Genomic DNA, 25,627 nt, shown 5'->3' on the forward strand with positions numbered 1-25,627 from the left:
ATAGAAAAAGAGTTATTGCCTTTTTGTTGGGCTTTGAGCGATTCAAGAACTACATTTGGGGGAGAAGGTTTACACTCAAGACTGATCATAAACCGTTAGTGAACATCCTTATTGGAAAAGTTATCAAAGAACACACTCTGAGAATTGCTAGATTGAGTGAAAAACTACTACAGTATGATTTCAAATTAGAGTATATTCCTGGTGGGGAAAATATCAGGGCCGATTATTTGTCTCGTTCACCAATCGATTCGGATGAGAAAAAGTTGGTGGATGAAGAAAATGAAGAGTGTTTGATTACGGTTGTAGATGTGTGTGATGGGGAAACTTTTATAGAGACTGAGTGGAACAAAGAAATGTTAAAAGATGAAGATATGGTACATATAAAGAACTATTTGACCCATAGTTGGCCCAAGGAAAGTTCTCTGCCAATACATTTACAAGCCTACACTAACTTTGCAGACAAATTATCGCTATAGAGCAATGGTATTTTGATGAGGAACCATAAATTCATTCGACCCAGCGGTTTAAGAGACAAAATCATTATGATTGGCCATAAAGGACATTAAGGACAAACCATTACTAAGAGAACGAAAAGAGAGCGTTATTGGTGGCCAGGTATGGATCTTGAAAAAGTTATGTGTGTGAGAAATTGTGTGATATGTGCAAACAGTGACAAAGTGTTGAAAACTCACCCAAAAACCTTTAACACCAAGTGTTTTGCCTGCCGGACCCAGGATTATGCTGGCCATTGATTTTATTGGTCCCTTTAGCACCCGAGCAAGAAAATCTAGGTTTGCGTTTGTGATGGTGGACTATTATAGCAAATAGTGCGAAGTAGAGTTTATGGAGGAACCCAATTCAAATGGGATTATTAAAAGTTTGAAGAGATTATTTGCCCGGGAATGAGCCCCTAAAGAATTAGGGGGTCATTCTGACCCCGGCGGTCTTAGACCGCCGGGGCCAGGGTCGGCGGGAGCACCGCCGACAGGCCGGCGGTGCCCCGCAGGGCATTCTGACCACGGCGGTAAAGCCGCCGTCAGACCGGCAACACTGGCGGTCTCCCGCCAGTGTACCGCCGCCCATTGGAATCCTCCAAGGCGGCGCAGCTAGCTGCGCCGCCGAGGGGATTCCGACCCCCCCTACCGCCATCCAGTTCCCGGCGGTCCGCCCGCCGGGAACCGGATGGCGGTAGGGGGGGTCGCGGGGCCCCTGGGGGCCCCTGCAGTGCCCATGCCACTGGCATGGGCACTGCAGGGGCCCCTGTAAGAGGGCCCCTACAAGTATTTCACTGTCTGCTTGGCAGACAGTGAAATACGCGACGGGTGCAACAGCACACGTCGCACCTTCCCACTCCGCCAGCTCGATTACGAGCCGGCATCCTCATGGGAAGGGAGTTTTTCCCTGGGCTGGCGGGCGGTCTTTTGGCGACCGCCCGCCAGCCCAGGGAAAAACTTAGAATACCCTCCGCGGTCTTTCGACCGCGGAGCGGTATTTCGGAGGGGGAAGTCTGGCGGGCGGCCTCCGCCGCCCGCCAGACTTAGAATGACCCCCTTAGTGTCAGACAACGGGGTACAGTTTACATCTAGAGAAATGAAAGAAGTTTTGGGAAAATATGCTGTCCAACACAAGCGGGTAGCTCTTTATCATCCTCAAGGAAATGGTCTTGTTGAAAAAATGAATCGCTCACTGGCTGAATGTATACAATGGGCGATTCAAAATAAAATAGAAGTGAATGAAGCAGTGGAGGACATGTGGTGGTCACATTGTTTCTCTCCAAATGCGGTTACTCGTGTAAGTCCTTTGAAGTGATGAGAGGTCGTGTTTCGGCCTCTAAGCTGTGTCCTTCTTGGTTAAGAGAAGTTAAGACCAAAGCTGATAAAGCTAGGTCTTTGGATGAGATCATTAGATCTCGCGCTCAGGAGTTTCAGAATAAAATGAAGACGACTATGATACAAGACACACTGCATGGGTAGAAAGAACCAAAATGAATATAGGTGATTGAATACGAGTAAAAGATCCCACTCATTTGGCTAAGAGGTTGTCCAAATTCAGAAGTCCAGAGAGAGGAGACACTGTTAACAAAAACGCAGTATGCCTCAAAGGTCACAAATGGTGGAACAAAAGCAGAATAGTGAAAATTAAGGGAGATTATGATGGTGACACTAGGGGGAGGTCTCACAATGTTATTGAAGAGCCAAGTAGGATCAAAAATCACAGTGAACAAAAATCAAACAACAAATCTGGTTTGAAAGCAAAAAATGAAGAACTATTAAGACACAGAAGCAAGAGGATTATTTAAAAAAACTGCTAGATATTGTGATTAAGCTTTTACTTATGTATTTTGAAATGCATTTATATTCAGTTATCATTTTACTTATGTATTTTGAAGTGAGTTTATATTCCGTTGTTATTATACTGTATAGCGAAGGAAGATGTAGTGGTGGTCTCATACATTCTGCATTCAATGCAATATATGGAATGAGAGATCCTCAGTGGGCATTCCAGAGGGGACAGTTGTAGAGAGCACTTGGATCGGTCGATGACTTTGGCCAATAAAGATCCAACTTCATTGAACTGATCATCGATGTTCATTCTCATTTTTATCACCACACCAACTACACTGTTTTTTGCAGGTTTGTCCTGTATTTGGGTGACCAGTCCTATTGCCTGCACTAAAGTAGTTGGTAACACCAAATGTGCTCCTTTTACTGCTCACAGCTAGCTTCCTGACTAGACAACTAAAGCCACTTGGTATGGTGTCCACATAACACTATTTCAGCTGTTTTGGTACTGTGAAAGAGATGCATATCGGGGGGGAAAGTTGCACCCAAGGATGGGTCCAGCACAATGCAACCTTTGAACTGCAAACATATTATGAGATCAGAGAACGTATACACATTGAGAGCATGGTTTGCCCAAGATCAAATAATGCTGTAAAATTGGAGACCTGAACTTGAAATGTAGCTCTGCTTGTTCCAAAGCCTATTACATTCTGTTGAATGGCCCATGAAAGAGGGCACCCTCTACCCACCTTCCTTCAAGGTAACATCCAGTTCAGGTTTTTTTTGTTTCATCTCAACTTTAATAACAGCTTTTAGACTGCTTGTAAATACTCTTTATTATTTTTATTTTATTTTAGTGCTGTAATTCTTTATTATTAAAGCAGAGCGTGAATACAAAAGTGCAAGACTTTAGATTATGCACAATGGGTGCATGGTGGGGAGGCCCGAAGGGTCCATGGTCAGGGTTCCAGGCATCGTCATAAGCAGTGTTGCAATTGAAGTATCTGCCACTCTTGGTAGGGTAATAGGCCAAAGTCCTCTTGCAGTTGTCTGAATGGTTTGAGATCGCAGTTGGCCAGGACTTGATCTAGACTGATGATCCCCGCAGTGCACCATTGTGCCCATTGGAGGTCTTCCCTCCAACGCAAAAGCTATTATTATCCCATAAGAGGGTGCATTTGTGCAGGCGTGGGGCGACACCGAGAAGTCGGTGAGCTTTGCTCCAGGCTGCATGCATGGTAAGGCGCTCCGAGTTGCGAAGGTGTGATCAGGACGAGTCTTCTTTATATAAAGGCCCGAGGCAGGGTCCACTTGAGAGTAGTAATCGCTCAGTGATGACCCATTGGGGCGGGTCCAGCTTTCTGGGCAGCATGTATGACAGTTGTGAGAAGTGAAGGGTCTGGGCGTATGTTCTACTAAAGGGGGTCCCAGGCCCCCATGCGAACGGTGCACTAAGAGTTTGTGGGCCAGGTGCGGGCAGGAGGAGCCCCTTACAAAGGTTTGTATCCGTGTATAAAAAAAATTTAGTGTCCATGATAAGTACTCTTAATCTTGGAAATAAAATGGGAACAGAGGATTAATTTCAATGCTAATTGCCCAAGAGCACATGTTTTAGCCAAATGGGGAGGCTAGGATAACAAAATGTCTACTAGTTCTACTAGCCTAATAAACTGCAACTAGGGTGGCAGTGATTTGGGGGAAAAGCCAAGGGGCTAGCTGTCCAATGAAATATAACTGTATTCTGGGCCCTGAGCAGATATATAGTTCAGTGCTATTTCGGTAAAATGGTAATGGCAGGATACTATGTCTAGAGGTGGTATATGCTGACCCCAGTGAATGTCCCCTCTTGTGAGGGGCCCTGTCAATGTAGTTTTATAGTACGCACAAACTGTATTGTGCCTATTTCTAAGCCCACTTCATTAATGTTATATAATTGGAAAAAGGAAGAAGTAGGCTGTGAGATGTTTTCTTTAGGTTCCTGAGTTTTTCATTTTATAAATGTGTCTCTCCAAAGGTGCCAATAGCGAGTGCAACGAAATGGGTTTTGCCCCTTTATTTTGCCTGGATATTTCACTTTTGTAAGACATGTTCTTAAGCTTTTTACTGTGGGTGAGCCTCATAGTTGGTGTCTCAGCCACGGTAAACATGCAGTAGATGGACTGCATGCGTTGACCCCCTGTGTCTGCCTTGTGTCCGCCTTTTGAGATAAGGCCACTGCGACGCAGCAAGGGGCATTTGGCTGGTAACCCATGAATATATGTGCACACAGCTGTGCAAAAGTGTGAAGGCTGCGAGTGGGAGACTACCTTTGTGTACAGCCCAGTAACTGCACACTCTGCAGGGTTAGATATTGACCTGTGTAGGCCTTATACTATTAGTGGACCCTCAAAGGGTAAGTCGTGTGGTTTACTGTCTTATCTGCAGTGCCACTTTATTATATATATAGGGTGGAATCTGCCTTAGAGTGCAGTTTGCTTTCCTTTGGCCTACATAGTCCAGTGAGGTATCAAACTGGGGCAAAAGGTATGCGCCAAGATCAAATGTGCAAGTTCCAAGAAGGTATCTGTACATCTTATGGGTCATTCAGGATTGCCATAATTCTCAGGCTCAGCTCAGGATCAGAGCCCAGGCCTTTTGTAACCCTGCTAGGCTAAATAAATTGAATTGTTCTCCAGAAGCAGGAACAAAGGCCTCCCCACACAAAGCAACAATTAACAATGCTTCACTCAGTTCATGAGGAGGAAGGACTGGCGAAGAAAATCTGTCACACTGTACCAGGGATGGGACAGCCCATGCCCACTGAACAAAGGAGTGAGCCCAGACCTCTGGAGCCAACACAGAAAGGGCCTCCTCTTTGAGGTTGTGGTGGGAAAGGTCCTGGCAGTGATGTCAGTGAGAGGAGGTGCTGAGAGCCCCAGAGGAGATGTGACCAGAGGCTCCTGGATGGCACCATCTTGAAGTGTCACAGCATTTTGAGAGGGGTGGAGAGGTGATGTGGTACCCTAGGTTTGGCCAGTGGCACCTAGACTCTAGCACTTTCTATCCCCACTAAAAAACGGTTGCACAAAGGGGAAAGGGTGCTTTCTGTTGGAGCTAGGCACAGGAACTGGACCATAGCAGCCACAGATAACTGGAAGGAGGAACCCTCTGATGCCCTCTTGGACTAAGGACTCTGACTACAGTTGATCCTAGGACCAGTAGCTCTCTCCCCGGTACCACGGAAGCTGGTCCCCTTACGCTCCCCCCTCAAGGACCAGCTGGGGGAAGAACTGGACTTCTGCGCCCACATTAGAGGAAAGAAGCACTAGAGGACAGAAAAAAGAGAAAGGCTGGGGCAGGAAGCCAGTGGAACCAGCTCCCTTCAAAGTGTGCCAAGTCTCCAGGTGACTAGAGCTTGCCACAAGTAGCAAAATGAGCACAAGAGCATACTAAACAGTTCAACAGTGCCAGAAATATCCAACAAAAAGGATTTGGCCTTTGACTCCCCTCCCCCCTCCTGAAAGGCCTTTGACAGTGTGAAGCTCCATTGACCGAGGTTTCTAAACCCTTGGGTTGACGCAAAGAGCCTTTTTAAATTGATAACTGTGGGATAGGGTGTGCTGGGCCCCTTCCGCCAGAGCTCCAGAAACATGGGATCCCTACTCCCAGGTTAGGTTTTGCACTAGGAGCACACAGAACCCCATTTCCAGCCCCTGCCACCAAAAGAAGTCATGTCAGTGACATCGCGCTCCACCCGAAGAAGCAAGGAAAGTGGCCCAAGACCCCTACTCCAGGCCCCCAACGGAGCATAGGAGGAGAAGCATTGTCACACTCCCCCAAGAAGCAGAGGAGGGTGTAGGTCCCCATCTCTGGGCTCCCAAGGATCTAGGACGAGTGCTGCTCTCCCCCCAGCTGTGGAGGGCCCACCCTGCTACTTGTGTCCACGTCTGGGGGGGGTGGCAGCTTGGGTGGGGAGTTGGCGGGTCAGCCGGGGGTGGACTCGCTAGCTTCCTCCAAAAAAGTAAGCTGCACAAGATGCCCAGGTGGGACCAGGCACTCCCAAGGATAAAAAAAAGAAGGAAAGCAGCAAGGTAGTGCTTGAACAGCAATGGAATGCTGCTGCAGCTGCCATTAAATATTCACACTTCCGAGAGGAAGCACCCTATAATGCCTTGTGGGGCTCGACCAGGCCCACATTTTACATCATTGTTGTGGCGCAGAATGTCAGGGGCCCCACCAATGATAAAAAAGACAATCTAGTGGGGCCACAGTAGTGCAGCATACCCTCCCAACAAAGCGTGCATTGAAGGACTGACCCTAAGTAGCCAGGATCATCTCCCCTGGAGAGGTGCTAGAGGATGGACGCGCTACTGCGTTGCAGCGGCTATACGTGTTGCGTGTCTGCACAATGCTGCGAGCGCGATTCTCTGGACTTACTGACCCACCGGTGGAGTGTCAAGCATTGGAAGTGCTGTGCCGCGCCCAGACGCCGCGTAAACTTCTCACTAAACTGTATATTTGTGTGCTGGAGAGGAGGGGTGACCTAGGTGCATCGGCCAGGGTGCGATGGGAGGTGAACGTGGGTGAACCTATATCTGAGCAGGAGTGGCGAAGATGCTGTGCGCACATGAGAGCTTTGTCACCCAACTATAGGCTCCGCCTGATACACTTCAAATTTCTGCACCGACTATATTATACTCCTAGCGGTCTCTGCTCGATGGGCCTGCGTGCAGACGCATGTTGTGAGCAGTGCCGCGCGCCCAATGCTGGTTTCTTGCGTCTTGCGTGGGAGTGTGCCGAGGTGCATGCTTTCTGGGTGGAGGTCATGAGGATGATTGAGGAAATGATCGGGTTGGAGCTGCCCTTTTTCCCCAGACTGGCGTAGCTTGGATGTGTGGATGAAGTGCGGCGAACTAATAGACAGCTGGTGGGTCTTCTCTTGCTGCTAGCTAAGCATAGAGTGGCGATGTGTTGGGGTCGGGGTAGGGCCCCTCGTGGATCTGATTGGCTGCACAATGCCTCCTTTTGTCAGGAGCAGCTGACGATTTTTTGGGAGCTGACGCCGGAGGGTTCCCGGCCAAGGGATATCTGGGCTGCGCTCCTTCTTGGATGCCTTATAATATGGATGTGTTGACATTGCATGATTGCCTATGCGTCTAGGAGCTTTGTGCGCCTTCGCTCTTCTCTCAGGGAGTGGAAGAGTGACATTGGTTGTTGTATGTGCTCCTGTGTTTTCCATCTGCTTGCTCTCTATTCCTTTCCGTGTTTTGTATTCAGTTGTTAGCCCGATGGACTACTTGTGAACCGCCCTGAGATCAGACTGTAGCGGTCATGTTTACCTAGCCGAGACTGGGCCCCTAGTGGTGTGTGGGGAGTCTTGATCGGCGTATGGACCAGTGAATTATTTGCATTTTTTCTTAACAGGTGCTGCCCAGGGACTGTACGGGGCTTGGATTTGATATTCTCGTGTAATTAGTTCTGCGGGCTGTTCTGTCTCTGTATTGTTGTATGTTGTCTTTCTCTAATATACAATAGATAAATAAAAAAAAACAACAACAAAAAAAAGTAGCCAGGGTCAGAAGAATTAGGACCACCCTAGGCTTTACATGTATTTTCAAACACTTCCAAGGTTAGAGCTTTTGTTCTACATCAGCTGGGTGTACAACTGCATCTAGGGCCTAGTTATAAGGTTGCACTTTATGTGGCCTAAAGTTGCTAAAAAAAACAGAGGCACATGGTTCATGTTGTTCCAGGCTTCATTTAAAATTGTAAGTGCAATGCTTTAAACAGTGCTTTATTTAAAAGTGTAATTGACAATGCTTTATTAAAGGTGTTATTAGTGCTGAAAGTAATGATTATTCCGGAAAGGCTGCAATGCTTTATTTATTATAATGTGCGCACATTATTGCAATGCTTTATCACCTTTAATGATTGTAGATGGATTATGGTTACTGAAATCAGTGATGCAATGAAGTGTTATGACTTGTAATTCCTGTATGTAAGTGACACCCTTCTATATGGCTATGTGCTGTATTATACATAGGGGAGGGGTACTGTGATGCTTGGGGTCAAATGTAATGCCGCCAAAGTTATTTCCACCAGCCTAATATATAGTTTATTGTGTAGCATTAACTAGTGTGTGGGTGCAATACAAGTCCTTTTCCTTTTCTAAAGAAGAGCACAGACTGGACAATCTTTGTTTAGTGTTATTATCCATGCCAGTAAATGGTGATTACTAGCTCACACCAGCTCCCTTGAGTAGGCATTGGACTGTCATGCTTTGCTACTCTGTGAGAGTCAGAGGTTACCACATTGTGTCCTGTGAGGGGGATTGTGGAACCATTACTTGTACAGGCCATATAATTAATAGCCAGTTAGTAGTACTAAGTGGGCTGGAACGCAAATATGGTGTAACACAGTAATCAGACTTGATAACCTGAAGAGGAGAGTGTTAAAGAATTAAACTCCACAAATGTATTATGTGACTCATAATCCCCTGCCAGATCACCAACAAACATCTTCTAATGTGTCAGCGCACACAATGTATCTCAGTACACACAAAGGCGGTCATTCCAACCGCGGCGGTCATTCTGGCTTTCCCGCTGGGCCGGCGGGCGACCGCCAAAAAAAAAGCCCGCCCGCCGGCCCAGCGGGAAAGACCCAGCAACGATGAAGCCGGCTCCGAATGGAGCCGGCGGAGTTGCTGGGGTGCGACGGGTGCAGTGGAACCCGTCACGATTTTCAGTGTCTGCTTTGTGGGGCCCTGTTAGGGGGCCCCTGCACTGCCCATGCACCCGTTCCCGCCATCCTGTTCCTGGCGGTAAAAACCGCCAGGACCAGGATGGCGGGAAGGGGGTCGGAATCCCCCATGGCGGCGCTGCAAGCAGCACCGCCATGGAGGATTCCCTGGGCCAGGGGTAAACCGGCGGGAAACCGCCGGTTCCCCTTTTCTGACCGCGGCTTTACCGCCGCGGTCAGAATGGCCCAGGAAGCACCGCCAGCCTGTTGGCGGTGCTTTCGCGGTCGTTGGCCCTGGCGGTCGGTGACCGCCAGGGTCAGAATGACCCCCAAAGTCTCCTGTGAAGTGATAAAGGAAAGTTAGCCACCCTGCTGAGCAGAGTGGTATAAAGTATGCCCTCTCCTGTCACTGTAGCTATGCCATGCCGAAGGATTTTTTTGTGCTGTATTATAAAATGACTAGAGTACATACAAGGTGCAATGCTAGAGAAAGAGACAGGCTATATCTGTTTTGAGATGCATTTGATACAACATTCACAGTCACACGTTCATTGCACACTTTTGGATTCCTCACTCACCTGAAGAATGATTACTAATGTCTGATGTCTTAGAGTCTGTCACAGAGCACGAGTATTCCTTTTCTTTGGCTCTTAGTGAAAACACAGTGGTGACAATAAGAGGACCTGTTATCAGAGCAAACAGATTAAATAACAAATTTTCAGTGCCTTGTGAAATGACCGAAGACCACTGTAGTGTTATAATGCAGCACCATGAGAGCCAGAGAAACAAGTGGTGCTACAAAAACAGAAATCTACAGGGACATTAAAATAAATGATCATACAGCAAATCAACTGATCTCTAACTCGGGATACTTGCAGAGCAATGCGGGTGAGAAAACAGTGTATATAGCAGTACCGCAATAAACATAGAAAAGGTGCTCAATGCAACAATACCGTAAAGGCAAACAGAAGAGAAAGGAATGCTCAACAGAAGAGTATTATTAATGGAGGTTAAATATCATGCAGTGGACAGTGATAGACTTTGAATAGTACAACTACTTACTTCGCATTCTACCCACATCATTATTACAACTTCTTGTGTCTCAGAATTCCTTGTGGAACTTCAAAACATGCCCTTTATATTTTGTGACATATTTTTGTTGACTTGCTTATATGAATCTGCCTGACTCCAGGAAAGCCTAGCACACAAAAAAATTAAAACAGTGACCCTAATATCAGATATTTCACAGGGATCACATAGCGGTAACTTAAGAAAAGGGGTTTTCCGCAGTTGAAGTTCAGGGAGCAGCAAATTTTTCAAATTTGTCTCTTTAGGTCTCGCCTGAGACAGTGCACTGACTGGGTTCTTTTTCACTTTTTTTTCCTTGCTTCTCTTTGATCAAGGCATGCTGGCATCACTTCTTCTTCATGTGTTTGTCCCTCCCCTGAAGCTTGGCCTATGTACTGCTTTCCTGTTCTACTGTGAGTCCTTCTACTGCTCACAATTTTGGAGGTACTGTGTTTCCTTTTAGTTGCCTGCCTGTTGACGTTCCTTAACCCACTGCCATTGTTTGTCTGCTGTTGTTGCTTGCCTCGCACCCCTCCTGCATTGTTGAGGTTGCCCCATATCACTACCACCCACCTCCTGCTCTGTGTTGCTTTAACCCAGGGGTCTCCAAACCTTTCTGTAGTGAGTTTTATTTCTGATTAATGAAAATCATTGTGAGCTACTGAAGGATAACCAACTAGCGTATTGTTACCAGACGCCCACACGTCCAGCTCAATTGACTCCTCCTGCTGTCCATCATCTTGGTGTCTCCTCCCCTGCTGTCCCATGTGTTCCTTCTCTCGACCTCCCATTGTCACTCGTGTTGTTTTCCACTCCTCCTGCCCTCCATGTTGGCCCAACAAAGCAGACATAAAAAAATAAAAATAAACACAATGGCGGGGGCAGTGCTGGCTGCATCATAGTGCTGGCTTTGTCATAGTACTTTTTTTTAACGAACTTTACTTTCTTTGTTTTTATTTTACTTAGGCTGCGGCACCCTGTTGCTTTATTGCTTGCACCCTCTATCCCTCCTGCCACATCCAGTATTGCCTGCCACTTCCATCCCTCCACCAAAAACATTTGACAAAGCCAAATACCTCTCTCATAGGTGAAAGGTATTTGGCTTGGTCATGTTTTTTTAGCCAGGTTGTACAGAAGCACGGCTGCTGGGCAGCATGGTTGAAAGTTTAAAAACGCAATGACGTGGTCAGCACTGACCGCATCATAGCAATTTTTTTGTTTTGTTTTTTACTTGCAGCTGCGCTGCTCTACAACATGCCTAAAACACAAAAAACATTGAAAAACCAACAGATCTTGCAAAGGCAAAACCTATTGGCTTTGCCAATGCTTGTTTTTACTGGAGAATGAGACCGTCTTGCTCATGGACTTTGAGAACGCTTTATGAAGCAAAGGTGTGCTACGGAGGTACACTTACACATATCCTGTATTTTATCATGAGGAAAATGTATTGTTCGATGGGCAGTACTGTGCTGTCTGATCTTTTATGGGTGACCATGTTGGTGCGCAAACAGCATATTTCATGGACTGCTTCAAAGGGCCAACCTTTGAAGGCAGACTCTTTTATTGAAACAAAAGATAAGTAATGCACTGTGATTTGTACGAAAAGCTTTGTCTTTGTTGTGCATGGTTGGAACAAAGTTGGCCAGAAAATGAAAATATTGCACACTGATTAGCACATTCCTGTACAGTTTTTCTCAGTGGATGCAGGGTAAGGTAAGTCCTGCGTGTGAACGTGTAGGACTGCAGCACATTTAAGGAAGGAATGCCCTCCCAAATGCACAGGACCACTCCGAGCAGTGCCCATGAGCCTTCATATACAGGGAGTGCAGAATTATTAGGCAAGTTGTATTTTTGAGGATTAATTGTATTATTGAACAACAACCATGTTCTCAATGAACCCAAAAAACTCATTAATATCAAAGCTGAATATTTTTGGAAGTAGTTTTTAGTTTTTTTTTAGTTTTAGCTATGTTAGGGGGATATCTGTGTGTGCAGATGACTATTACTGTGCATAATTATTAGGCAACTTAACAAAAAAAAATATATACCCATTTCAATTATTTATTATTACCAGTGAAACCAATATAACATCTCAACATTCACAAATATACATTTCTGACATTCAAAAACAAAACAAAAACAAATCAGTGACCAATATAGCCACCTTTCTTTGCAAGGACACTCAAAAGCCTGCCATCCATGGATTCTGTCAGTGTTTTGATCTGTTCACCATCAACATTGCGTGCAGCCGCAACCACAGCCTCCCAGACACTGTTCAGAGAGGTGTACTGTTTTCCCTCCTTGTAAATCTCACATTTGATGATGGACCACAGGTTCTCAATGGGGTTCAGATCAGGTGAACAAGGAGGCCATGTCATTAGATTTCCTTCTTTTATACCCTTTCTTGCCAGCCACGCTGTGGAGTACTTGGACGCGTGTGATGGAGCATTGTCCTGCATGAAAATCATGTTTTTCTTGAAGGATGCAGACTTCTTCCTGTACCACTGCTTGAAGAAGGTGTCTTCCAGGAACTGGCAGTAGGACTGGGAGTTGAGCTTGACTCCATCCTCAACCCGAAAAGGCCCCACAAGCTCATCTTTGATGATACCAGCCCAAACCAGTACTCCACCTCCACCTTGCTGGCGTCTGAGTCGGACTGGAGCTCTCTGCCCTTTACCAATCCAGCCACAGGCCCATCCATCTGGCCCATCAAGACTCACTCTCATTTCATCAGTCCATAAAACCTTATAAAAATCAGTCTTGAGATATTTCTTGGCCCAGTCTTGACGTTTCAGCTTGTGTGTCTTGTTCAGTGGTGGTCGTCTTTCAGCCTTTCTTACCTTGGCCATGTCTCTGAGTATTGCACACCTTGTGCTTTTGGGCACTCCAGTGATGTTGCAGCTCTGAAATATGGCCAAACTGGTGGCAAGTGGCATCGTGGCAGCTGCACGCTTGACTTTTCTCAGTTCATGGGCAGTTATTTTGCGCCTTGGTTTTTCAACACGCTTCTTGCGACCCTGTTGACTATTTTGAATGAAACGCTTGATTGTTCGATGATCACGCTTCAGAAGCTTTGCAATTTTAAGAGTGCTGCATCCCTCTGCAAGATATCTCACTATTTTTGACTTTTCTGAGCCTGTCAAGTCCTTCTTTTGACCCATTTTGCCAGAGGAAAGGAAGTTGCCTAATAATTATGCACACCTGATATAGGGTGTTGATGTCATTAGACCACACCCCTTCTCATTACAGAGATGCACATCACCTAATATGCTTAATTGGTAGTAGGCTTTCAAGCCTATACAGCTTGGAGTAAGACAACATGCATAAAGAGGATGATGTGGTCAAAATACTCATTTGCCTAATAATTCTGCACTCCCTGTACAATGGTGCATTTGTAAATAGACATGTAGGTGTATCAAAGGCCTTGAGTAGTGGGCACAGTGTTGACATGGATGGCACACGTGCATAGCAGACCCAGTAGAATGAGTTATGGAATGCTTATCTTACTCTTCGTTAGTCAAGTTTCATGCAGACCCAGCAGTAAGAGGAGGCAAAAAATACATTAAATAGCTTAATAACTTTGGCAGTGTTTGTCGAAGCTGCATGAAATGTGGCAGTCCTTAAGTAAATTAAACCCAGTGGTGGAACTACAAGTTTCGTTTACATCCGTTAGTAAATCATAAACATACCCCAAACATTCACACTGATGCCTTTCCTGAAAGGAAGTTATGGTCGCTATGCTCGCAAGACATTAATGCAAGTTACAAAAAAGCAGATGTTCAGTGAAAAAACAGTGCCATCATGGTTGCAAAGCAAACACTAAAAAACATTGAAATTCACCAATTATGTTACGCTACACAAACCATAATATGTACCCAGTACCCTACACAAACCATAATTTGTACCCTGCTATGCAGTGCTACTTACCAAACATAGCATCACTGATGAAATCTCAAATGAAAACTGTAACATGTAAATATAGTGAGGTACTGCCTCAAAAGTAAATAAAGTATTCAATAAAGTAGATTGGGCATAACTCTTTCACTCGATGGAGTGACAGAGAGTTATACAAAATATATATGAACCATGTCCAATTTTCTAGGCCTCTCGTAAAGCCAACTTCTTCAATAATGGAAAATTAAAATATAAATCTCCAAAGAGGTACTTACCAAGGATGCTCATTTAGCCTTCTTGCATTGCCCCTCTAATCATTTCCAAAGCTATTTCTTTGGAGGATCAGAAACCTGGCAACCGCGCAAATCAAAATTGAACACAATGAATATAAACGCTCAGACTATGCTGATGACATTGTAGGAAGCTGGCTCGGTGTTTGGTGAGCCCCTATGGTGTTATTACCTTATGCCAGGTCCAGGGATCCCCTATTAGTGAAGTGAGGCAGTGTACATAAAACCAGGGCTCTCTAGAAGTAGCTGTGGATGAGCAGCCAAGAGTTATCTAGGAGACATGCAAAGCTTATGCAATACCACTACAGTTACACCACACATGAAAGAACCACACAGTGTTACAAAAACAAAGGTACTTTTTATATAGTAACACAAATACTAAAATACTATATAGGCAATACCCTAACTGGAGGTAAGTAAACACACTATTACATACACATTAGCAATCAGTAAATAGCATAGAACCCAATAGGCACTGGTAAAAGCAATAGCAAATAGAGAAGGCCCTAGGAGAGGGCCAAACCTTATACTAAAAAAGTGTAATGTGAAAGGCAGTCCCCCACCCAAGGAAGTGGAATCAGTAAAGGGAAGCTGGAGGAACTCCGAACTCCAAGAGGTGAGTACCAGAGTGACCCCAGCTACCAGGAGAGCAGGGATAAGCACCTGGTTCTCTCCGAAACCAACAGGAGGACTTTGGAAAAGGATTGTGCAAGACCCAGACAAGACTGGAAGAGCACAAAGGTGGATCCTGACAAAGGAGAACCTGCAAAGGAAGGGGACCAAGTCCAGTTCGATTTGGAGTGTCCAGTTGTGGCAAGAGCCACTACCCAACCTTCTGTGGATACAGGACCAGGTCGACGGTGGATGAAGAAAATCAGCAGTGCAGCACAGGAGCAGAAGAGAAGTCCCACATTGCCGGAATAGCAGGCAGGAGACTGTGCTTTCCAGGAAGGAATGCTAGGGGCTGGGGCTACATAGAGCCTGAAGATCCCTTGGAGGAGGAACAAACAAGCCTTGGTAGCTGCAAGAGTCGTGGTGCACAGCGGTACTGTCCTGCAAAGGACTTACCATCTCCCAAGTTGGAAAGCTGGTAGAGAGAACCAAGGGGACCACTCCGAACCACCACCTGTGATGCAGGATCCACTCAGCTCCACAGGAGAGAAGATCCACGGAGCCGGTCATCATTGCAACTGGTGCCTGCGATTCCTTCTTGCTTCTTATGCAGGCTGAAGACTCGCCACCCTTTGAGGACGCACAGCCGGGGAAATGTTTTGGGAAGGAGCTAGAGAAACATTGTTGCAGAGCGGACTCGTTGCTGTAGTTGCAGATTGTCAGTTCCTGGAGGGTCCAGTTGCAGTCCCAGTGGCCAGAAGATGAAGTAAACGATGCAGAGGAGTCCTGCTGGAACCTTGCACGTCGGATCCGAGGACCCACACAAGAGGGTAAATAGCCCAGGAAGAGGGATTGGTCACCTAGCAGGGTGACCACCTATCAGGAGGGGGCTGTGACATCACCTGCCTGACCTGGCCACTCAGATGCTCCCAATGGCCTCCACCCACCATGGATTCAAGATGGCAGAATCAAGTGGCCACCTGGAGGAGCTCTGGGCACCACCCCAGCAGAGGCCCAGGGGGTCCCTGGACTGGTGCAAAACAAGTTTATGCTGCCAAATGCACCCTTCAAAGCATACCGGTGGCTTGGAGAGGCTACCCTTCTCAAGCCATGTAACACCTATTTTCAAGGGAGAGGGTGTTACTTCCCTCTCCCACAGGAAAATATTTGTTCTGCCTTCCTCTGCCTGAGCTGGTCAAGCACCAGGAGGGCAGAAACCTGTCTGAGGAGTGGTAGCAGCATGGGCTGCCCAGAAAACCTTCCATAGATCCAGGAGTATTTTAGATGAGTGGCTCTGCAAGGTCCATTATTTATACCTGGTGCCATCTGTTGTGTCAGGGACTACCTGTCCTATCCCCACAAATGGGTCCAGAGAGTTTTTCTGCTGGTCAAGGCTCCAAGCTGTATGGGGTGACAAAAGGCAGGTCAGGCCTGGTGTAAGGCTACATTGTGAGTGCTATAGACAAGTCCCTTTGAAGTGTAAATGAGGGTGGGTACAGCTCTTCCCCACTCATCCTGTCAGAATGGCCCGACATGTCCAGTCCTAACCTTTTGTTGTCTCACTGGAGGAACCCCAATAGCAGAGCCATTCACAATCATGTGACCCAGAACACAGGGAGACGGCACAGATGCTTAGGACAAGAAAATGCCAACTTTCTGAAGGTGGCATTTTCAAAATTATAACTTAATATCGAACTTCAACATTAAAGAAGATTTTAAATTATAATTCATTTGAGTGTAAACAGCATATCTTTATCTGCTCTCAATCTAAAATTAGCACTTATTAAATGTAATAAGGTAGCCAACTGTTGGCCAATTAGAGAGAGACATCTCACAGCAATGAAAAAGGGACTGAAGGAGTTTTTCAGTGCCAGGACATATAAAACTCACACACACACCTTACTTTTTAAATACAATGCATGCCCTAAGACTCTTTAGGTCCTGCCTTAAGGGGAACTTGTAAGTATTAAAAAAGTAGGTTTAGGCCTGGCAAAAGGTTTATTTTGCCAGGTCGGATTGGCTGTTAAAAACTGCACTATAGGCTGCAGTGGCAAGTCTAAAGCATGCTTGAAAAGACTACTTTAGTGGGGGGCACAATGAGTGCTGCACCCACACTTAGCATTTTGTTTACAGGCCTTGGGTAAAGGTAGTACCATTTATGAGGCCTTACAAGTAAATCAAATGTATCAAACAGGTATCTGCCAATAAGTACCATGTTTTAGGAAGAGAGCACAAGCATTTTACCACTGGTTAGCAGGAGAAAAGTGCACAGAGTCCTAATGCCAATAAAAATGGGTTCAACAACAGGAGGCAAAAACTGGGGGTGGCGCTGTAAAAAGGGCCGGGTCCAACACCGTCTCGGGATCGTGGATCAAAGTAGGAGGAGGGTGTGGACTGTTATGTCGAGAGTTACCCTGAGTTGTTCTTAGTGTACTGCTAGACTTTAGCTGAAAATAATATGGCAGGGTCTACATACCACCTAGACTTATGTACCAGTTGTGTGCAATGACACACAGTTGGGCAGTAGCAAGGGCTGTTGGTCTGTTGTGTTGCTAGTTACAATTACTGTGATTTAGTCTGCTATGTCAAGGGAGGAGAGGTTTCTAGGCGTTGGGAGAATGCAGAAGGAGGGAACTGTGGAGAAAATACCCACAGGCGTAGGTTGATGGTCTTACAGCAGTATTTTCCAATTTGGGGGTGTTTTTCATTTTGTGGTTTACAGGTTGGTTGGGGATAGGTTTGGGGGCGGGAACCTGAATTTGGAAGAAGCATCATAGGAAAAGTGTTTATTGGTGGGAAAAATGGTGTACATCTTTGTTTATGTCAAGGTCTTGATGTTTAATGTAAAGGTGCATACTGTTCCAACTACGAGATCTATGGTTCACACATTTTTGACGGAGGGGAACAGAGATGGTAGCATTTGAAGAAAGACACATGATGACTGTAGCAGGGACATGTCTATTTTACTGCCAGAACTAAGACTAGTGAAGTAGCAGACTGGTGAAATGGCAACCATGTTCCACAAGAGGTAACAGTTGAAGGCAATTGAGACACTGTTTGACAAAAAGGGTGGATGTAATCTGCTGAAAAGCATCAATGGGACATCAATGATGACTATTGTTACCATACTAACTAATGCAAACCTGCAAATGAACTAATATTTTTGCCTCTTGATTTGAGGCTCGGAAAACAGCAAGGTTTTAAGGCATTTAATGAAAGTCAGAAAGTTGGATTGACCTCTCAGCTGTAACGGGAGGTTGTTCCAGAGAAGGGCTAATCATAATGTGTCAAATATAATTAAGGAGTGTCTAGTGTTCACCCATTGATCCATTTTGTTTGCTAACTTACTACTCATTTTAAAAATAATTCCTCCACATATCATTTGTAGGAGAATACTTTGTGTGTATATGTATGTGTGTGTGTGCGCGCATGCAAGTTTTTCAGCTACAGGGTGAGAGACACCTGCCAGTTTTCCTTTTCAGTTTTTTGGGTGGCTTGTACCAATTCTCATTCTGTAACTACAAAATTAAAAAGGAAACCAACGCTGATATGCCAATCTTAAAATGAGTTCAACTTTAAGGTCTGTGACAAGTGAATAGCGTATAGTTGTTTATTTTAGCCCTTATGTATGGTAATAAGGCTTTCTTAAGCAAATTATGTCATCAGTTAGCTACTCAGTTAATTGTTTTATATGTTTGCTTTGTGTGCCACACATTGATCTAGAATCTGGCCAATGAAAAAAGTCATTTTTGCTCAATTTAGTGTAGTATGTGTCTGATTTTGCAATACAATTCCCTGAATATTTCTCTATAAGCTATCTAGTAGCAAGACTTCTGTAAAAAGGAAATATCCCTCTTGGATTGGTTTATGTAATGCCCTGTAAATGCTGGATGTGATACAACACTGGGACATAGGAATCCCGTGGATTAATTTAGCCAACTGCTGAAATTAACCGTATAAGAAAAATTGTTTGATGCTGATCATAACAAATCTGAGAGCATGAAACTTGCAGGGCGAGTTTTAAGCTTAAATGAACAGGGTAGGCTCAAGGCGTATTTGCCTGCTTCTTTTCTGCCAAAACAAAGATGATTTACTTGATAGGTGGATTTGGAGAGCTAAGCTTCAGTTTAGAAGAATGGAACGGGAAAATTTCTTTAAGTAGGACTGGCTGGGGGTTTTCTACCTATAAGCAGGGGCTACTGGCATATATTATGTGGTGTGTATGTACCAGGGAAGGATTTTTTGAAAACTTTCTTTTTGAGATTGGGAATTAGGCACACCGGAAGACCATATTAACCTAATTTAAATGTGAAGAAACGCAACTGTTAACAGGCATAGTTAGGTCTGTGAAGGGGTCAGAAAGTAAACTCATTTAATTTCAGCGATATTAAATGTTGTTTGATGGTAGCACGCTGATAAATTACAGTGAAAGTTAAAGCAATGAAATATATACATTTCACTCTGGTTTGGGACATGTAAGAATTTAGAAACCTGCTACTGTATAAGTAAGGTATAATACAATTTTAATGTAACTCGTTTAAGGAAATTGGAAGGGATTCATTTTATTTTTAATAATTTTTAAGACGGACTATTGCATATTTTAATATATGTTACATGCTTGTTAATTCTGTCAGTTATTCAGTTACAGAACATAACACTCAATGTACTGACTAATGACTTTTTAGCTTCTATTTTAGGCTTTGTTTACCTTTGGCATTCGATGTAGACAATACGTATAGATTTTAACTGCATGGTTTTAGAAACATATATTTAGTTTACGTACTCCAAATTATTAACTGTGCAAAAAAATGTGAATTTAAATATTATTTTTGAAAGGTGCTGTTCAACAGCCTGTACAAAGACTGCAGTGAAGTGTGCATACATGCTAAAGGGAGCTGTGCAACCACATGTGCAACAAATTCTAAATGTTAGCAGTGCAGAACATTTACATTACAAATCATCACTATTTTGTTTCCAAAGCACTCTACATGCAAGGTGGTTGATTACTTGTAAAGTTTGTGCTGCAAACAACTTGATTTCTTATAGGAAAGCGTGCTAATTTCTCTTCTCTTACATAGTCTGAAGAGACAAGAGAATTTTATTGCAACCTCTTCCCAGTCCTCTATTTCTTCCAAAGCTGTTTTCTTCATCTTTTCCACAATTTGTAATGTGTTTTAGACTGTTAGCATTGATGATGACTTTATAATTCAAGTCTTAAGGATGCAACACCTTTGACACCTTAATGGACAGACCTGAGATAGCCTAAAGATTAGATCAATTCTAAGTGACTGTAATATATAAATGTTTTTTCTGACTACTTACTGAATTACTTCACGATCATTTGTTGCTGTAAATGCACACTACATCAGTATTTCTTCACCTTTGCACCGGGTGATCACAACTGACTACTTCACAAGGATAATATAATGAAATGAGATGTCTCTCTGTGCTGAAACTTATGAAATTATGTACTGGTATTAAGAAAATACCATCATTGAACGGAGAAAGATTAGTGGTATGTTCTTTACATTTAGTGAGTCTTGGGGAAAGCCCTATTACCTACTAAACAAAAAATATGTTTCCAAGAATGGGTCCTCTTTTAACCATTGTTTAGGTACATACACTTGCTTGCAAAATAATGATAAGGCCTTGGTGTATAAAAAAATGTATTCATCCCACTAAAAAGAAATGGGTGACTCTTTGACCTATTTAAAAGTATTTGTTCTTTGAACATTGCATAATTGTTAACACGTTCACTATCATACAAAATAAAGTATCCATAAGAAGCCTGAAGTCACAGCTGAGTGACTGATGCAATCAATTTGCTTTTTAATGCCTGTATGCTAAAACATGCCTACAGTCACATTGTATGCAATGGTAATGACAAATAGACAAGAGTGCAAAATACATGAATTAACAAACATTTCAACTTTGAATTGTTGTCAGAAATGCTTTTGATACATTTTTAAAGCTGACAAAACAGTGAAAACTTACCAAGAGAGATCAAGGCTTGGTGAATTTCGGTTATAACACTCTTGTAAAGTTCTTTCTGCCATTCGTGTAATAGTTTCCACTCATCCATAGAGAAATAGGTGGAGACATCATGTAATGTAACTGGAACCTGGAATAGAAACAAAACATTTTTTTTAAACATGGAATGGTAATTTTAAATGCAATTGCTTTTACATTCTCCCTTTTAAGGTTGTGACTGTTTGTACATATAAACTATCCTCAAAGCTGTGGCAGAGAAAATGAAAGAGACAGAGAGGGAAAGACAGGGGGGCAGGGGTAGTTTATAAAAATACAGAATGCACAGTAAGATGAAAACTCTTGTCGCCATGTTTTTATTGCTATATAATAAGAATAATAATACATTTCATTATAAAATAAAAAGTCTGAAATCTAATCTAAGTTCATTTAATGTAATCATCCCCAAACCTTTTAACAGGCATTGGTCAAATGCAGTAGGTTTCGCGTATGTGAATAATAAAAAACAGTTTTTGTTGTAAGTTGTAGCTTGGCGAGCAGTTGTGCAATATTAGTTACTGAAAGATAAAAACAGTTTGATGGCGTTTATTGCATCTCCAGTTGTTTGTAACTATTAAATTTTTTATGTGCAGTGCATCTATGATTACCCCTTTAAAATAAAAATTGCAAGATGTTTACTGAAAGATAAAAACAGTTTGATGGTGTTTACGGCATCTCCAGTTGTTTGTAACTATGAAATTTTTTATGTGGTGCGCATCTATGATTACCCCTTTAAAATACAAATTGCAAGATGTTAGGATAGCAGATGTCACATCACACACCAATAAACTGTCCATGACATTACAAAAATGAACTCCTGCCCCCACCTTTAGGTCGTGCCAGGGTACTATACGTCAAGCTAGGGTTAACATAGCGCAGGGCATCCCTTTAGATTTATTCATTCAAACCAACATGTCGGCTCTCTACAAAACATTTGGTGGTCCTGCTTGATACATACTTAACTTAAGTGCAGTTAATTCAAGGAAAAGAGTCTCCCTGAGTAAGAAATATTATACATGAAGGGACCAGCTTGCTGAAAATCATAAACTGTCCATCTATCAGTCTCACCTCTTCAGCGATATACATAGGAGTAGTAAGAACTATATAAACGTTCCAATACAAATAAAAATAATCAATGGCCACATATCACCATTGGCCAAAGGAATGTGCACTCGAATTGTATATAAATCACTGCTTCCATAGAGCTTTAATGCCTCGTCTCAGGCAGTAAGTGCTACGTATAAAATATCCCCGTACTCACTTGTGCTCTACGGCTTTTTCCAGAGAGGGATAGACGTGCAACTGAAGAGGTGGAACAACACGTTTGAGAATAAACGAGGAACTTACATGTAAAATTATTTGTCCCATTGATGGTGCTAATATAACAGCCATCTTTATGTCTAGTCACTAAATCCATTTGCCTTATAACTGAAGAAAAGGGCAAACCCTATGTTAGGAAAAAGTTAATAATATTGTTTCCAGTTACGATACAAAAAAAGCAAATCGGCATATACAATGTTGAGTGTATATGAACAATGAGCAAAGCAGTTAATATTAGTTTATTGTATTTTACATTGTCGACATTTAATGTACACTGATGATGAAGTGGCCACCCAAAGAATGTCATTGTGTTTCTGTTGTACAGCTTTAGATACAAGGTCCTTCTTCTGTTTGCATTATGACAGTAAGCAATGGTCCCAAACTGCGTCTCAAATTCACATCTAGGGTTTAGTCTTGGAGGTCATTTCATTGTAGACAAAGAAGAGATTGACCCAACAACAATGAATGGTCATTTTATTTAGAAATATTTGTCGACCGTATTTATGCTTTTGCGAACCCCAGAAATTACTGCATCCATAAAAAGAATGACGGAGCACTCAAATAGGTGAACTGTGCACCAATTTTAGGGAGGCAATAGCTTCAGGGGGAAAAAAATAAAAAACAAAGTGAAAAAAATCTGAATGTGCTGAATGTATGGTTTGCCTAAATGGCCTATAGCTGGAAGCTGGGGCTACATATTTCCTAAAATGGGATACAAGAGGTAAATACACAAGGCATAAAGATGACAAACAACAGATAAAATTCTCGAAAATATCTCATAAAATAATAAAAGATGGCATCACCCAAAAGCAGGCAATAAACAATACCCACTCTCAAAGAAACTAAATCGAAGGCCAGGAATCACATTCATTATCATTATTTGGTGTGAGCGTGGTTTATCACCGGGGCATGAGGAAATGTGTGTATTGTTAAATAACATGAAATACTGCTGCTGTAGTACTACTTGTATGCGGTAATGTGGTGTAAGGATTTATCTGATAGACTCACCATGGGCGTAACTTCAATGGGGATATGCAAGAGATTTCACAACCCTGGTAAATGAATTTGCATGCTGATAATCTGATTCATTATCTCCAAGTCGTGTTGTGACACTGCCTGCCTCTGGCTTTTTCTCAACAGCAGAGCAAAGCAATAGTTAATGAGTGGGGCTCTGCAAGTGTCAGCATCTGAGTTGCTCAATTAAACAAAAGGGAGCACTCGAGCGGGTCCCTGCTTTGGTCTGGGGGCACTGGTGAGTGTGCAGCTGGGTTTAATGGGAGCACTACACTAGGTCCCTGCTTTGGCCCGGGTGGGGTGGGGGTAGGGTGGGGGGGAGACTGGTGAGTGCGATGCTTGTTTTGCAGGCAAAAGGGAGCTCTAGAGTGAGTCCCTGCTTTGGCCCTGGGGGAAGGCTGTTGAATGTGCGTTGCGATTGGAGCTCTGGCTTCCCATAAAACTAAAGAGAAGTTCCAGCAAAGCAGGTGTAAACAGTACCTTGGCCACAGGATACTGATAAGAATAATACATGAGGAACAACAGGAAATAGTAAGCTACAGCCAATAGAAATGTAGTAAAAGTAAGTGGCAAGCACACAAACCAATTAAAAGTGAAGATGCGATGTACCCTTTTAAGATTTATATTAAATACAAAAGATTTCACAAGCAGAGCGCAAGCTAAACCTAAAAAACAAGAGAGCTTCTTGAAGCCTCCTGTGGTCGGATCTGAACTGATGAAGGTGCTGCAAGGCCTTAATCCAAGCAAACAGATCAACAGATTGATAATGTTTAGGAAACAAAGGTTTCATGTGGATACAAATCCATGGGTGTCACACTCACACAATTAATGTTGGAGGTCCAGATCATATAGTCAGATCTGAATACACAGGCTCTCTGTGTACCAATTAGGGTAACTAATGCAATGAATATACAATGTCGATGTGTACCTTAATTGCACTCAGAATCCTTCATTAGTCTTTCTTGCAATCAACCAAAACATACATGTTGACAACTCTTTATGAATATAAATGGACAATTTACTGATTCATGTAACCTAAAATAAAAAACATTTAAAAAATAAAAAGACATTTGGGATGCCATGTATTTTTTCTCAGCTCTTATACAAACTATGCACACGTTCTTGTTAAGAAATATGGATATTATATAAATATTGGTGAACAAAGAATTACATTATTCTTTTCACACAAAATGGTCAATAAAATTAGCCTCAGAGTTTATTACTATGGCAAAATGAGGTAATTTTTTGATTGTTGCTACTTCTCTCACATACATCCTGAAACTTTGCTTTTGCTTTTCGTCATGATGAAATCAAGCTGAATATTCTTCTTTCACGTAGAGTCACATGTACAATCGTTTTTAGAGGTCACAAACAGAGATTTGGCGTGTTTGTGACTGCTAAAACAGCCTCTGGCTTGTACAAACTCTATTTTTCAAGTTGGCAACCTATTATTGACTTGCAAAAAAAGGTTTGTGAGTTGCTATTAGGAAGGGTTTTTCCAAGGACATCCCTTCTTTCTAGTGAGTTGCAGGGGGATGTACGATTGTTTTGTGACTGGAATGCAGTCACAAAATAATCACAGTTTACCGCCCAATTTAAGTAAGTGGTAAGCCAGTCGCAAACGGGAAGGGGTCTCCAGGGGACCACTTACGCTTTGTAAATGGTAGTGAAAATGTTTCTTAAGAGCTTAAAAAATGAAACAAACGTTTCGGTTTTGTTTTTGAAACGCGTCCCGTTTTCCTTTAAAGAAACGTGCTGCATTCAAAAAATAAATAACCCTTTATTTAAAAGCAAAACACAGACATGGTGGTCTCCAGTCCCCAGCAGGGCACCATCTTTGTGTTATTGCCCATTCCCAATGGGTCGCAAATTGCGACATGCCTCATGAATATTGATGAGGCAGGTCAATTGCGACCCCATTCAGAATTGCTAAATGTGTCTGAGACACATTAGTACATTTCCTTTTGCGACTCGCAAATAATGAGTTGCTAAAATTGACAAATTGCAAGTCGCAAAAGGAAATGGTCGTACATCTGTCCTGTAGTACCTATAATGCTGTTTGTGCTGCTTTAAATAGCAGTGTCGCTAAGCATCCTTATTTCAGTAATATTTTGTCTTTGTTACCTCATCCAGGTATTTTATTGTCTATAGAATTACTCACCCGAGTCTTTCATTATGTTCATGGTCTTAGATATGTTTTGCCAACAGAGCATTTAGCGCATTACTTGAAATTTTTGATGTTTGTTCCATTATTCTCTTGTGGGTTTATTGAGAGGCCTTTCCTATATCGAAGAGGATGCAGTGGCAAACAACTGCATCAACAGTTATTTTTTTGTGCTACATCTATTGAAGTTTATGTGCGTGATTAGTTGTGGCCTAGGAATACAAATACTTTTTCTGCCA

At 43.1% G+C, this 25,627-nt stretch overlaps 1 protein-coding gene across 4 annotated transcripts in view; it reads right to left on the minus strand.

Annotated features, from left to right (window-relative positions):
* Positions 1–25,627, minus strand: part of LOC138259347 (zinc finger protein 551-like) — a 105,233-nt gene that overhangs the window by 64,402 nt on the left and 15,204 nt on the right. For all 4 annotated transcript variants that reach the window (XM_069207013.1, XM_069207012.1, XM_069207014.1 and 1 more), the window contains exons 2-3: positions 20,858–20,984; positions 9,578–9,682 (exon numbers count right to left, since the gene is read on the minus strand). In XM_069207013.1, the coding sequence (XP_069063114.1) occupies positions 9,578–9,682; positions 20,858–20,984 (232 nt within the window). The remainder of the gene's footprint in view (positions 1–9,577; positions 9,683–20,857; positions 20,985–25,627) is intronic.

This window comes from Pleurodeles waltl, chromosome 9, assembly GCF_031143425.1.
Source record: "Pleurodeles waltl isolate 20211129_DDA chromosome 9, aPleWal1.hap1.20221129, whole genome shotgun sequence".
In the NCBI taxonomy this organism is placed as follows: domain Eukaryota; kingdom Metazoa; phylum Chordata; class Amphibia; order Caudata; family Salamandridae; genus Pleurodeles; species Pleurodeles waltl.